Source organism: Pleurodeles waltl, chromosome 3_1 (assembly GCF_031143425.1).
Source record: "Pleurodeles waltl isolate 20211129_DDA chromosome 3_1, aPleWal1.hap1.20221129, whole genome shotgun sequence".
NCBI classification, from domain to species: Eukaryota; Metazoa; Chordata; class Amphibia; order Caudata; family Salamandridae; genus Pleurodeles; species Pleurodeles waltl.
The window spans coordinates 1,713,348,195-1,713,364,452 of record NC_090440.1 but is presented as its reverse complement, the minus strand read 5'-3'; the positions used below and the strand labels follow the sequence as shown (position 1 = coordinate 1,713,364,452).

The 16,258-nt window shown below is 45.8% G+C and overlaps 1 protein-coding gene across 3 annotated transcripts in view; it reads right to left on the bottom strand.

The window, feature by feature from the left end:
- Positions 1-16,258, bottom strand: part of LOC138285541 (proteoglycan 4-like) — a 788,550-nt gene that overhangs the window by 630,587 nt on the left and 141,705 nt on the right. For all 3 annotated transcript variants that reach the window (XR_011201610.1, XM_069225611.1, XM_069225612.1), the window contains exon 4: positions 4,394-4,484. Coding sequence is in view for 2 of the 3 variants with exons in the window: in XM_069225611.1 (XP_069081712.1) it covers positions 4,394-4,484 (91 nt within the window). In the remaining variant the exon portion in view is untranslated. The remainder of the gene's footprint in view (positions 1-4,393; positions 4,485-16,258) is intronic.

Below are 16,258 nucleotides of genomic sequence, written 5' to 3'. Positions count from 1 at the left end.
GGGTTCAAGGCAACCCCAAAGTCACTGCACCAGCAACACAGGGCCGGTCAGGTGCAGAGGTCAAAGGAGGGCCCAAAAAACATAGGCGTCTATGGAGAACAGGGGTTCTCCGGTTCCGGTCTGCTGGCAGGAAAGTACCCGTGTCCTCTGGGAGCAGACCAGGGGGTTTTGTAGAGCACTGGGGGGGAAGCAAACAGGCACACAAGACACTCTCAGCGGTACAGGGGAGGCCGGGTGCAGTGTGCAAAGTTGGCGTTGGGATTGTTATAGAAAGCAATGTAGGGACCTGGGGGTCACTTAGGCAATGCAGGCAGGGCACAGGGGAGCTTCTTGGGCCAGCCACCAACTGGGCTAGGAAGAGGGCTGCCTGCTGGTCACTCCTGCACTGGAGGTTGGTTCCTTTTGGTCCTGGGGTCTGCGGGTGCAGTGCTTGGTCCATGTATCAAGTTTTTTGTTACCAGGCAGTCGCGGTCAGGGGGAACCTCTGGATCCTCTCTGCAGGCGTCGCTGTGGGGGTGCAGGGGGGTCTTCTCAGGTTACTCACGAGGTCGCAGTTGCCTGAGAGTCCTCTCTGCAGTGTTGCTTCTCTGAAGCTCGAGCCGGGAGCGTCGGGTGCAGAGGGTGAAGTCTCACGCTTCCGGCGCGAAGAGTGAGTTCTTTAAACGTTGTTTCAAAGTTGCAAAAATGTTGCTGTTGGTGAACAATGCCACTGTTCTCAGGAGTTTCTTGGTCCTTCGGTTCAGGGCAGTCCTCTGAGTCCTCAGAGGTCGCTGGTCCCCATCGGATGCATCTCTGTGCAGGTTCTTTGAGTCTGGAGACAGGCCCGTAGGGTTGGGGCCAAGTCAGTTGTCAACTTCGTCGTCTCTGCAGGACTTTTAGGTTAGCAGTCCTTCTTGTTGCAGATATCTGATTTCCTGGGTTCTGGGTCGCCCCTAAATACTAAATTTAGGGGTGTGTTTAGGTCAGGAGGGCAGTAGCCAATGGCTACTCTCCTGGAGGGTGGCTACACCCTCTTTGTGCCTCCTCCCTGAGGGGAGGGGGCACATCCCTAATCCTATTGGGGGAATCCTCCAAACTCAAGATGGAGGATTTCTAAAGGCGGGGTCTACTCAGCTCGGGACACCTTAGGGGCTGTCCTGACTGGTGGGTGACTTCTCCTTGTTTTTCTCATTATCCTCTCCTGCCTTGCCGCCAAAAGTGGGGGCAGTGGCTGGAGGGGCTGGCATCTCCAATAGCCGGGATGCCCTGGGGTGCTGTAACAAAAGGCATGAGCCTTTGAGGCTCACCACCAGGTGTTACAGTTCTTGCAGGGGGCGGTGAGAAGCACCTCCACCCAGTACAGGCTTTGTTCCGGCCACAGTGACAAAGGCACTCTCCCCATGTGGCCAGAAACTCGTTTGGTTGTGGCAGACTGGCAGAAACTGGTCAGCCTAGCACTACGAGTCAGACTGGTAGTCAGGGGGCATCTCTAAGATGCCCTATGGGTGCATTTTACAATAATTCCCACACTGGCACCCACCAGGGGTACCATTTACAAGGGACTTATCTGTGTGCCAAGGCTGTGCCAATTGTGGGAACAAAAGGTACAGTTTAGGGAAAGAACACTGGTGCTGGGACCTGGTCAGCAGGGTCCCAGCACACTTTCAATCATAACTGGCACCAACAAAAGGCAAAAAGTCAGGGGGTGACCATGCCAAGGAGGCATTTCCTTACACCCACCCAAACTCCCTGCTCTGCAAACTGGTTTCTGGGGACAGGGACTTCCCTTTCAGGGACCTAGTTCTGACGCACCAGGGTCAGTCTTCTTCATGGCTCTGCGTTTCTGGCTGGTAAAGTTGTGAAAAGAAACTGACGTCAGAGTTCCGGGGTTTATACGACCTGCGACATCATAACTGATGAGCCGACCACCAACCCGGACGCGCAGTCTACCAACGCCACCTAATGTCGCACTGGAGTACTGCGCAAGAAAAAAATCTCCGGATCCAGACTGACACATGGGGGAAATTCAAAGTTAAGGAATCTGCAACTAGAATATGTCTCTACCAGATAATTTGTTGCCGAAGGTAAGTAACTTGTTCATATTTACTTTGGTAACCAAGAGTCACATGAAAATGGATTCAAACTGTAAGACAGGGGCTCTAAAATATAGTTCGGCTCAAATATTGCACCATATCCACTCACAGCAATGCCTATTTGGCTACGGAACCGACTAATTCGACAACATAACAATGGGTCACTCAGATATATTGATTTTAAAATGCTGTCAAATCCTCTAGGTAGATACCAAAAAGATCTGGCTCACCCCCACAATCAATGATTCGTATAGCCACATTTGGCATAGGAAATAATTGAAACTGCAAAGTCAGCATGGTGTGAATATCGTTCTAACAAATAGCTGCTCATTTAACTACCTGTTCTCAGCGGACAAGAACCCGATTTACGTCTGAATACTTTACAATGTTTGTAGATAACCTGATTTGTGTCTGCTTAAACTAGTGTTTGCTGTGGCACGTGGAGCAGCAGCCAATCATTTACAATACTTGAACAGTTGTATTGATCCAGAGTTGCTCAAAGTAAGTTAAATGGGGAAAATACTTTACAGACAGTTTGTGGTCACAGGTGTATATTAGTACCTAGACCGCTTCTTCAAGTAATATTCTCCCTAAAAAACTGAACCACTTACAATGATCTCACGATGAAGCAGATAAACATTTTTCAAAGGATTCCCGAATTAACACAATTAGAGGTACCCTCCCCCCAAAACTGTGATAAATTTTATATTCCCTGTGGGGTACAAATTTACACCACTGTGTGTCTTAAGTAGGAGGGTATTTTCCATCCAAATAAGAGCATCTGAATCTGACTTTTTTCAACAAGTGTGTCAATGTCAGTCTGTGTGCATGTTTTGGTGGATCTATGGGTCTACGTAGCAATGTAAGGTGAAAACAATCTGGCAATGTGATTTTGGCCTAGCAAAACGTGGAAAGGTGACACTCTGCGATGGCGAGATACAAGCAAATGAGAAGTCCAAGGGCAGGCATCCACAAATGTGGATTCATTAGAGCAATATATTGTAGACTAGTTTTAGTTTCTTTGAACAATGGTCCCATTTAATCATTATTATAATAGTCACCCCATACAGGGAATCAAGGTTCTTCCCTCCGCATGCGTGTCTTGTACACTTGGGTGAATATAAGAAGGAAACATATTAACTAAAGGATTTGGACACAAGTCCCATTAGTGACTAGATCAATTTGGAAAAACAATGCAAAGTCATAGTTCAACCTCAGGCTTCAGATAACTCAGGAAAATGGTGTGGTTCTGTTTAGGATGAAATCTAATAAGAGTTTAACTGTTCAACACTTGTCTCCAAGTAGGTGGCAAGTCTCTGGTGTAGTAGTCTTCATAAGCTAGTGACTGATCACTGAAGTTTAAGCCCCAAACATGATTATATCAGGGGTAATGTTCATTATATCTGCCTTCATATCGGAGTTTTACCTTGCACAGTCTAAGCCCAGATTGATAGCAGTGCAACAGGTAGGTGAGCTAAATATGTTTTTGTACTTTGGTCAGTGAAAGCTATTACCATACATTTTTCTCTAAAAAGAAAAAAAGAAATCTCGAAAGATCACAAGTTATGATATTTTGCCAGTGAAAATGTACAAAACCTAAGGTTTTTTTATAGGCCTCTAAACTTGATCATGAAGCAACCACTTTTTTGTTGCGCATTTACTGCAAAAACACAAATAATGTGTAACTAGAAACTTTGTTCCCTACTACTGGCATTCACTGCCCTCTTACTATGTGGCCAATAAGCAACACACTTTATAATTTCTGCCAAATCATGCTGGGACTTCTTTGTGGGTCAATGCAGTCATTCTCTTGTAATTAAGTCTACATTTTTGCAATGTTCACTACTTTTTGTTATGACTAAATAATAAAATAAACTTGCAATGCAGTCAGATTATTGACTGAAAGTCCTAAATTACATTCAAGATGATGCACAAAGGTGTTCCATGCTAAGGAATAGGCTTATCATGAAAATGTATTTTTAATGAAATTTGTAACCCTCAGAGACTAAATGGTGTATCTAAACACTAATCCATTCAGATTGTTTGTCCACTTCTTTCCACTTACTATGCAACCCTCCCAAACACTAAGCATGATTCATTCTTTTGATCCAAACCCTTTAAACCTAAGTGGACCAGGAATTATCCTCCTCACCCACTCATTAAACAGAGAGAACATTCAATAGCATTCTCTCAGCATAATGTTAGACAACAGAACTTCCACTGCTGTGGAGCAATCAAGCCGGTTCATGCTTATATATTTAAGGCACACAAGATATCATCAATCCAAACACAATCTCAGAGTGAAGGTTTAAATCACATACCCTTTATATTGCTGTCTTCTACAGAGGTGAACTCGCTATCAAGAAAGGACTCGTACTGGGTGCTGCAACTGCTTTCGGACAACACATCTGCCTGAGGAGTTGATTTTGAAATGTTATTTCATCAAACAACATAGTGAACTAAATAAGGACAAGACACCTACCAAAAAACAAACTAATTTTAAAAATACATGGGAAAGAAAACGTTACTTTTAAATCATAGTTCTCCACCAAAGGAATCTTTAATGAATTAATGAACACTGACATATCTCAGCCGTCAATCCTAATCTTGAAACACTTTCGTAAGAAAAATGTTTATTTGCTAAAACTAAAATATAACTCTCCCGGTTCGGGCACTTGAAAAGGAAAAAAAAAGTTGACATCTTTCTTTAAAACGTGAAAAAAAAAAACTTCACTAAAAGATAAATTGTTAAACACTAAGAAGGTGGCACAATATTCACTCAACCCCTTTTTAAAATACATAAAAGTGAAAGAAAATTAGGACAGACAGGCATCAACCAATATATACAATGGTTACACCACTACAATGTAGATTTAGGGGTGTAAGCTGATCGAACAACAATAAAGGCACAGCGGAGCAGATGAAAGCCTGTGCATCGTACTGCACTCCATTATTAGAGCCCATGAACCTTGGACTCTGGGCTCTCATCTTTAAGGTTGATTTTTCCATTCAAAAATCTTTTAAAAAACAGTGCAACTTCACACCCATAGCTGTTGTTGCATAAGTCTCCCAGCTATTTGCTACTTTACAGGAACCATTTATATGAATGAACCAAAGAAGACAACAAAGATTACAGATGTTATTGTGAACAGTGTTCACAAAGTTGTCAAAACAATATATAAGCATCAATGTCTAAAGACAATGCGGAGCAGAAAGACTTTTAAAAGATTAACGGTCAGGGGAAGGTCTCTGAGGCTATTGAAGACTGAGTCGAAGCAAACAATTTCAACAATTAAGCTGCTGAGATAATTTACATCAAGACCATAGATACGGAGAAATACAGCATCAGTCAATCTGACCTGCAACTACCGATCTGTTAAAGATATAGCAGACAAATCTGGACCTGGCTCACTAGCAGATTTTGATGACTAAAGAACCAGGGGAAAAAACTACTATGGTGTTAAGGTCACTTAAGCAACAGGGTACACATCTGTCTCAAAATCATGCTTAAAGGGGATTTGAAACTTCAACACTGTCATCCAAACTAAACACACTGGAGGTACAAAGTTAGGGTAGCGAGACATGGAGAAAATTACCCATGCACTACAAGTATGAGAGCCCTTGTACACAGACTGATGGGCACCACATGATGGCTTCTAACCATTGCAATGCACTGTTTGAGGAAACAAGGGAGGTTTACATGGGAAAGAATGGGTGAAATAATTGGTGGAGATGACAAAGTGGAAACCATAGAAACACAGCAACACAACTGAAGCCTTTTTTTTTTTTTTACAGCCAAAGCAGAGGTGTGCATTCTCCTAAAGAGTACCTCTCTTGGTCCTCAAACTAACTACACATTTTACAGACACAGACGGGCATTGTCCATCAAACAGATCCCTGGGAGAGTAATTGAGTACTGTGCTTTTTTTGACACAGCAAAACAATCATTTGTGAGAATTACCAATGTAAGGAGATGGTTAATAATTCAAGCTGCTTAGTTGCCACAGTGAAAGAGCCTAGATCTCTTGCCCCAGTGTTTCCTGAGGTTGTGTTTCATGGTGGTGCTTTGTATTTGAACCGGAATCCTTACTGTTTTTAACTACGGAAGCAAAATCTCCAGAGCTAGCTGCACCACTCTGAATGCAAGAGATTGTTGTACCTACACTCTCCTTCCTACCAAAGGTTGTGTACCTTCAGATGGTACAGGCAACCTCTTCATCCCAAAAGGGAGGCATCAGTTGCAATGGTTTGTGTATAGGACACCTAATGAAAAAGGAATCTGATTGAAGGAGTTTCTCTTGAGACACTAGCATATGCACCCCTGCTGGAAAGAAATGAGGTTTGTTGTCCCAGATGTTCTGCCTTTGTCACCAGCGATCCCTCAGGCATTGCCACAGCAGCCTCATAGGGAGCCTTTAACTGTGACCAATGAATATCTCTATTGCCATTCAGGATAGACAAGAGGACATTTATTGATCCGTTGTGATACGAGACAGCAGGATCTGCTGGCACTTCTGTGAGACTATAGATATCTCCACAGAAAAAGACACTTGCTGAAACTGTGTTAAGGAATGCTCCTGGATACAAGAGGTTTTGAACTGAAGGAGCTGAGGATTTCGAACAATTCTCTTGTTCACCTAGTAGGTAGAGAAGTGCAACATTTGTGTAGCCAATCGTCAAAGTACCGGCATGTGAACATTTTCTCTCTGTGAAGGAAGGCTGCCACATATTTGGCGGTGCAAGAAGCAGACTTCAGAATGAACAGCAAAACTTTGTATATGACAAGAAAACCTGCAAAAGTAGATGCCATGGTAGCGTTATTGTTCAGTTCAAGTTAGTCCTCCTAAACAATGTTCAAAATATCAATGCTCAATTCTTTTCTTTCCCTTTTTCTGACTGCTAAAGTGCTCACAGTTAGTTTTTGGTGCTTGTTTCTGGAAAGTTGGGTACTCCTCTGGAGGCTCATATCTTTTTTAACCAAACCAACTCCTCAAACCCGGTTACAAGTGACAAAAGTGGTCTCACAGAAGAACAATGATGCATAGCTTTTATTAGGACAGTGATCATGTCTTAGGTACTTGCACTGGTAAATTTAGCTTGACTACTACATAAGGTATTATCCATTTAAATTAACTCTTATGCATATGTCTGTAGTTTCTTGGATTGGGTGGTTTAATTAATGTCTTTATGGTAAATAACAAAGTATTTGAACTGCTGAATGAGACTGAGAAAGTAGCCACTTTCTAGCATGGTTACCCCCACTTTTGGCCTGTTTGTGAGTGTGTGTGAGAGTGTTTTTACTGTGTCACTGGGATCCTGCTAGCCAGGACCACAGTGCTCATAGTTTGTGGCCTAATGTGTGTGTTGTCAGTAGTGCGTAACGGTATCACTGAGGCTCTGCTAACCAGAACCTCAGAGATTATGCTCTCTCTGCTTCTAAATTTGTCACTATAGGCTAGTGACGTAATTTAACAATTTCAATTGCCACACTGGACTCCCCTCATAAGTCCCTAGTATATGGTACCTAGGGCATTGGGGTTCCAGGAGATCCTTATGCACTGCAGCATTTCTTTTGCCACCAATAAGGAGCTCAGACAAACCCTTTCACAGGACTGCCACTGCAGCCTGCGTGAAATAGTGCACACACTATTTCGCAACCATTTTCACTGCACTTAAGCAACTTATAAGTCACCTATATGTCTAACCTTCATTTACTTCAAGGCTAGGTGCAAAGTTACTAAGTGTGAGGGCACCCTTGCACTAGCAAAGGTGCCCCCATGCTGCCCAGGGCCAAATCTTCAGACTTTGTGAGTGCTGGGACACCATTACACACGTGCACTACATATAGGTCAATAACTGTATGTAGTTTCACAATGGTAACCCCGAATATGGCCATGTAAGGTGTCTAAGATCACCCCATTCCAAACCTGGTATTGGGGAACTAATTCCATGTGTTATGGTGTTATGGGGGCTCCACTATGGACCCCCAGTACTGCCAAACCAGATCTCTGAGGCTTACACTGCAGCTGCTGCCACCTCACAGACAGGGTTCTGCCCTCCTGGGATTTGAGCAGCTAAGTCCCAAGAAGACAGAACAAAGCATTTCCTTTGGAAGGAGGGTGATACACCTTCTCCCTTTGGAAGTAGGTGTTACAGGCTTGGGTGGTTAGCCTCCAGAGCCTCTGGAAATGCTTTGAAGGGCACAGATAGTGTCCTTCTTGCATAAGCCAGTCTACACCGGTTCAGGGACCCTCAGTCCCTGCTCTGGCGCACAAATGGACAAAGTAAACGGGAGTGACCACTCCCCTGGTCATCACGACCCCAGGGGTGGTGCCCAGAGCTCCTCCACTGTGTCCCAGACTTAAGCCATATTGTTTTCCAAGGTGTGGGGACACTCTGGAGGCCTCTGAGTGGCCAGTGCCAGCAGGTGACGTCCTAGACCCCTCCTGATAGGTCCATACCTGATAAGTTAGCTAATCCCCCTCTCAGGGCTATTTAGAGTCTCTCCTGCGTGTTTCTCTTTAGCTTCTGCTTGCAAGTTTCCATCAGAAATCCTCTGCAAATACTACTTCATCCTCTGATCCCCCGCATACTGCTCCAGGAACCGCTGTAACAGCAACAAACTATCCAGAAGGGCTACTTTTCCTCTGCAACTTCAGCTCCAGCCAGCAACTGCAACAGTTTCCACGGTGTGCACGCTCTGGGGACTCCCGGTCTTCACCCTGCACCAGAAGGACCGAAGAAATCTCCTGTGAAGTGACGGAGTCACTTCCCTGCTTCAGCAGGCACCTTCTAAGACGACTGGTTCTCTTGGACTCCTCTCCTGGCGACGAGCATGCTCCTTGGAACAGAGGTGGTGGACCCCTTCGACACAGACTGCCCTAAGGTCCTGCTTTGGAGGAGGTAAGAGCTTGCCTTCCCCGTTTGTGACAGTACCCCTGTGCACCGTGTCATCTTCACCTCCTGAGGTCTCTGTGCACTGTTTGCAAGAATCCTTCGTGCACAGCCTGGCCCAGGTCCCAGCACTCTATCCTGCGCCGCTCAACTCACTGAGTTGTTCTCCGGCAGCGTGGGACCTTCTTTTGTAGTGCTGCAACAACTGCAATTTGCACCTTCTTTGTCCCTGTGTCCTGGGACCTCTGTGGATGCTGCCTGGTCATCTGTGGGTTCCCTCCCGTGTTGGGAGCACCCTCTGCCTCCTCAGTCTGAGTTGAGGGTCCCAGGTCCCTCCTGAGTCCAGGCAGCAGCACTTTGCCGCAATCTGCGACCCTGCTTGAATGAAGGCTTGTTGGACAAATTCAGTGGCGAAACTCGCCTGCATCCAACATCTTCACATGGGACATCCACTGAATCATGCAGGAACCCGCAGTCATCTGCCCTTGGTGCATTTCTACACTCTTCTTCCAACCGGAGACTCCTCTTTGGCACCTTCTTCTAGGTTGGCAGGGACTTCTGTCCTTCCTGGAATCTTCTGCAACTTCTGGACTTGGTCTCCTCTCTTAACAGGTCTTCAGGTCCAGGAATCCACCATTTGTTGTTTGCAGTCTTGCAGTAACTCGAATCACGACTTGTAGTGTGTCCTAAGGAAACTTGCAGTACTTTACTCATACTTTCCTGAGCTCTGGGGTGGGGTATTTTACTCACCTTTGTGGTTTTCTTACTCTCCCAGTGATTCTCTACACACTACACTTGTCTAGGGGGGGGGAGAATTCGTGATTTGCATTCCACTTTCTTAGTATATGGTTTGTGTTGCCCAATGACCTATTTTCTCCCATTGCATTCTATAGCATTTCCTATTGTTTGCACTATCCTAGGTCTAATTACTTACTTTATTTTGGTGTCTAGTGTATAATACTTACCTCCAGAAGGAGGAATTGCCTCTAAGATATTTAGTGTCACTAAAATAAAGTACCTTTATTTTTGGTAACACGGAGTATTGTCTTTACTTGTGTATAAGTACTGTGTAACTATAGTGGTATTGCAGGAGCTTTGCATGTCTCCTAGTTCAGCCTAAGCTGCTCTGCTACAGCTACCTCTATCAGCCTAAGCTGCTAGAACACTACTACATTTCACTAATAAGGGATAACTGGACCTGGTATAAGGTGTAAGTACCCAAGGTACCCACTACAAACTAGGCCAGCCTCCTACAGATGCAACAGGAGGATGGTGAAGGGGAGGAGTAGAAGGGAACTAGGGATCTTTGATGACCCAAATATGGATGTGAGTAACTTGGGAGAGGATAGGAAGCATGGTAACACAGGAAGTTGATGATGTTGGTGAAGGTGGTGCGTGGGGCAGTCAAATTAATAGAACAAATGTTTCAAATCTTAGGTGATGTCTATTAGTTAAGAGGTGAGGCCAACTTGTGGAATGAGTTGACATTGCGTTCTCTTGGAGGACCTTCCTCAGATACAGTCCCTTTCAACTGCTCAAGAAGAAGTCTCAACTTGCTGTGAGGTGCTCTTTGCTGAGCTCCCTGTGGCAAACCGGCACCTTGTTGCAGTACACCCCACTTTTTGCCTGGTTTCTGAATGCAACTTGGACTGGAGTGCACTTGGATCCTGTTAACCAGGTTCCCACTGCCAGTGTTCTTTCCCTAAAACATTGTAAAAGTAATTGGATACACATTTGGCTACCACTATAAGTACCTAGTAAAAGGTACTTAGGTACCCAGGGCATCAGGTACTATGGGTAGACCCCGGAGGGCAGAAGCACTGACTGTGCCACCCTCTACGGTCAGGCATCCAGATGCACCCAGCACTGGCATTGCAGTGCTGAGTGTCCTGGTACAAACCTAAAACTCAAACTCAACATGGCACACTCCCTGTGTGCCCTGTCCACCCTACACTGCATATGTTATGGATAAGTCACTCCTCTAGCAGGCCTTCTAACCCTAAGGCAGGGTGCACCATACTATATGTGAGGGCATAGCTGAATGAGCAATATGCCCCCACTGTGTGCTTGCCAAACCTTGGACATAGTGAGTGAACAGAGCAGCCATTTTAATATATGTGCTGGACGCTGGTCAATACAAGATTCCCAGCTATATAATGACTACTTATAACATTGCGTTGTTTGGTATCAAACAACTCAGAATGATAAATCCAAACTGGTACCAGTACTGGATCTATTATAAAATGTACCCAGGGGTCACCTTAGAAGTGCAAAAATGAACTACCCTGGCAGGGTTGTTGACTGGTTCCAGCAAGCCTGCCACATCAAGACAGCCAATATACAACCTTGGGGGAGAGCCCTGTCTTTCTGGTTTGTGAAACAAAGCCCTTCCTGGGTGGAGGAGCTAACATCCCCTACCTAAGGAATGTGCACTGCCCTGGCAGTGAGCTTCAAAGGGTTACTGCCCTTGAAACTCCATCCCCAGGCCTGCTGCTAGCAGCAGATGGCCTCCCCCTTTGCAATCCCCAACTTCTGGAGGGAGCAAAGGCAGGAAAACCACACAAAGGGTAGGAGGAGGGGTCTCACTGAGCACATACCACCCTTAGGGGCTTGCAGGCGAAGTGCACCCTCCATTTCATTTTCCTCCTTGTTGGATGGCAGGAAAATAGCCAATAAGGTTTAGGGAAGTGACCCTTCCCACAGGAAGTGGTCACTGTAGTAGGTTGGCCACCCAAGGGTAAGTGTCCCATTGGGCACTACCGGGTTTCCCCTAACACGCCCAGTAAATTCAGTATTAAGTGGGCTCCCCTAGACCAAGAAATCGGATTTGAAAAGACAAAGTAGACCCGCTCCAAAGAAGATCCATAGCAAGAGAACTGTTGTCCTGCTGCACAAGAAAAGGCGCCAAACCCTGCCTGCTGCACCCAGGACCTGAAAATCGCCGCTGCGTAGGAGCTGAACACTGGACCGACCCCAAGGAACCCAGGGGACCCCCAGGCTTAACAATAATCACCCCAGATCTCCCTTCTGAGTAGAAACACCACTCAAAAACCAACCAAGAACCAACAAGTCAATTAAGGTCAATTCACTGACCGGCTGATATCTCTGCAACAGGAAGTCGCAGACGGACCCAACGACACACAGACGACCGCCCGGACGTAACCTACAAGTGTGCCAAGTATGGGGGCACTGCGCCCTCCAGTGGCCGAGTTACACCAATACCTTGGGTACTGGTCAGCTGATATCTGACAACCAGAAAACCAGCTGCCTCTGAGCTGAAAAAGGATCAGGAGGAAGCCCCAATTGAGGGACTTCAGGAACAACCCAGACCTCTGACCAGAGTGCCCCCGTTGTCCTGTAAGCAGCTCTCGAAGAGACTCACCTCCAGCTCCAAAGGTCTCCTTTGCGCACAGCTCCTGGATCTCCAACTCGCCCTACATCCGGCTGAGCTGCAATGAGGAACCAGTTGTACTCCACAGGTCCCCAACCCCTTGCAACCTCAACAGCCCAAGGGGACCTCAAGGCACCATCTTTAAATCTGCAAACCAGCTCCTTTTCCAAGTGGCCCTGTCCCTGTGCCAAGAGACTTTCCAACGCTGCTCCCGCCGGAACTGGTAGCCGCCCGAGGCTCTCCAGCCGGCACAAGATGCCCACTGACTGCTGCGACCATCGTGCAAAAGAAGAGACTTCCCAACTGTACCATTGTTTATGCATTTGAAGGTGACTGTGCATTGATTCCAATGGTGCGTAATTACGCACAGAAAGGCTAACTTTATCAAAACTTCGAAAAGTCAACGTAGTCTAAAGATCTTGGTCTTAAAATGTACATAAAAGTCTGAAGTATTTTTATAAAATCTGGTCTCAACTTATTCATTGAGTGTGTGTGGTGCATGATTGGATTTGTGAGTACAGCAAATTCTTAGCACATCTCCTGGATTAGCCCAACTGCTCGACCAGCTTCCTTAAAAATTGGAGCATTAGGTGGTCTAATTTTACCTCTGGAAACCAGCGTGTGGTTACCTGGACCCCCTGCACAGTGTGCCTAGGTTTGCACACAACATAGAGGGCCAGCTTCCCTCACCCCCTCACTACTTCTCTGCGTAGTGCAGAGCACCCAGCATTGGCCCATTTTAAAGGGGTCTGCAGCTAGGCTGATATGGGGTGGGGAGTGGAGTTCAACTTCCGTTGGGAAGTAGTTGCTTGTTTAGCTAGTAGGAGTGCCAGGTTAGCCAGTCTTGTGGCTGTGTGGTCTTTCTTGGACCTTTGATATATAACCAGTTCTATTAAAGGCAGTCAAGGGGAATGGGGTTGGCTGTGATGGAGGTCAGTAGATTAATACTATTGGTCCAATATGATCTTAGGAGTGTGCAAGTCCAAAGCATGCATGGGAAGTCAGTTACTTGGGCTGAGCAACTGGGACATGAGGATGCTGCTTGTCGGAAACATCTTCTGATGGTTTTGGGGTATAGGTATGCCTTGTGCAGCATGAAGTATAGTAACAGCTTAAATTTTGTGTTAATGGAAATTGAATGGGGTAAAAATGTTAGGGACCATTTGTCATGAAAAGCTCTACCATCCTTTTCCAATCTGCTTCTTGAGTTAATATAGGGGAACGCTGTGGGATTGAGGCCCCACAGAACCATGAGATATGCTTATGCCCGAGACCCATTATGTACAGGTGTATAACGTGAGGCACAGGGGAAGAATTTTTAATTGGTCATAAGCTATATAAGGTGCCCTAGATAGTGTTATATAGTAGCTAGTGGACGTCATGATTATCCATAAGTTCTGTGAAGGCAAGTAACTGGCTTCATAAAAGGAGTCACCCATGGTCACTATACTGGACTCGTGCACTGGGTGAGGTACGATGATGTAGTGTGGCCAGAAGGGGAAGGCAGGCCAGGTACTGGAACTGCCGGGGTGCAGAAAGTGACCATCTTATAAGGCTCAGTGGTCGTGAAAAACATCACAGTGCTACTTGGCAGAGCAGAGGATAAGAGAGCAAAAGGAGTTTGTGAATAGTAAGGTGTTCAGTTTCTCCACTTAAAATGATGGTGCTTTTGGGGCTTGCTCTTCGAGCTTGCTTTCCCTAAAGTAATCTGCTCAGCCATTAGAGTTGAGTGACTAGATATTACAGTTCTAACTAAGCTCACAAACCTTCTGCATCAAGTGCCACTCTCCTCTAGCCCACACTGCAAATGAGCTATGCTAACAGTTCATATAGACCCCAGAAAAATAAGGAGGGTAATGCAAGCAACAAGTTAAAAAAAACAGTAATACAGGCATGAAAGGGCTACCTTTCTGAGAGCGCAATGCATCCAATTGGTGCTATAAGTTAGACTTCATGTGGAGTGAGTGAGGTGGGTATGAAAAAGCAAAAAGCATTAGAATCCAAATTGATAAATTTGTGTCTTGGACGATACTGACTAAATGCTTTTATCCTCTTATGTCCATACCAATCCTAAATGAACAAGTTACTTACCGTCGGTAATGCATTATCTGGTATAGACTATCCAGCTACAGATACCTTACTTTCCCAGGTGTCAGGCTGGATCCGAAAACTTTTAATGAGCAAAACCTTTTGCATGCATCATCGAGTGGCTCCATAAGGCTCTGCATGGCATCACTGGTGCGGGAAGTGACGTTGTGTCCACCTACATAGGCACACAGGTGTCAGTTACTTTTATCGTAACATTCCATGCTAGAAGCACAGAGTCATGTCAAGAACTGGAGCAATATGTGTCACATCTAGGGCCCTCAAAAAGGAATCACCCTAACCCTAGTAACAAGTCAGCAGAGCAGTAAGGCATAGCTGGGTGTAAGGAATCTGCAGCAAGTTAAGAGTCTGTACCAGATAATGCGTTGCAGAAGGTAAGTAACTTATTAATCTGATAGAGAGACTTCTAGCTGCAGGTTCCTTACCTTTGACTAGATACTCAAGCCATATCCTCCTAGTTGTGAGCTGACGACAATGTTTCAGACTAAAAAGTCTGGTAGGACCGAACAGGCGAAATGCACAGCTCGGCTGACTGACTGCCCGCCCAGGCAGTAGTGTTTGGCAAACGTGCAGGGATGCCCATGTTGCTGCATGGCAGATAACCAGGACTAATGCTGTGGTTGCACCTTTTCCCCTGGTGGAATGGGCCCTTATGCCCTCGGGAGGCTGCTTCTTAGGTAGGGTGTAGGAGGCTGGTCTTCTGTACAGTGGGCATCTATGGTACTTACCCCTTATACCAGGTCCAGGTATTCCTTATTAGTGTAGAGTAGTCTGTGACTAGAAGCCAGGCTCTCTAGAGGTAGCTGTGGATAAGCAGACAAGGCTTATCTAGGAGACAGGCAATGCTCATGCAATATCAATGTAGTCACACAGTACCTACACACATGAAAGAATACACTCAGGGTTACAAAACTAAAGGTACTTTATTTTGGTGACACAAATGCCAAAATTACCATAGAGGCTTTAATCCCTTAGGAGGTAAGTAATACACACATTATATACACTAGTACGCAGAAATAGGCACAAGAACAGTTAGAAAACAGTGCAATTAGGGAAAATCACAATAGAGAGAAAAATTCTTAGGGAGGCACAAACCATATAGTAAGAAACTGGAATGCGAATTTCGGTACCCCACCTAGGTAAGTGTACTGTGTACAGGGGAGCTGAGAGTTCTACAAAAGCCAAAGGGAAGTACCACAACCCACCCCAGCGACCAGGAAAGGAGTAAATCACTGTAAATTCACCAGATCACACACAGAGAAGAGATGAAGAAGGATACAAAGCCCAGAAAAAACCGCAAAAAAACAACAGTGGATTACTGGACAAGAGGACCTGTGGAAGAAGGGGACCATGTCCAAGAAGCACAGCAGAGTCCAGGAAGGGCAGAAACCCCTACCCAACCAGGCGGAAGGTGCAAGAGGTGAGCCACCGGTGAAGAAGAAGTCAGCACCGCACCCAAGAAGACAAAGTCAAATTTCTGGAAGATGTAAGTGATGTCCCACGCCGGAAGAAGGATTGTAGTTGGGTTTGAGTCTTCTGATTCCGCCAACAAGCCTTGGCACGTGCAAAACTCACGGTTAGCAGAAGGTGGAGCTCCCAGGGAGCAAGAAGGACCAAGTGGACTCAGAGGGGACCCTCAGCAACACAAGAGACCACAAAAGCCCAGGCAGCACCTACAGGAGTCCCACAGGACAGGGACAGGACGGTCACAGAAGAGGCCCACACAGCACAACGAAAAAGGCTCCCATGCCACCTGAACCTTTCAGGGAGCTGTACATCGCAGGAAGAAGTGCTG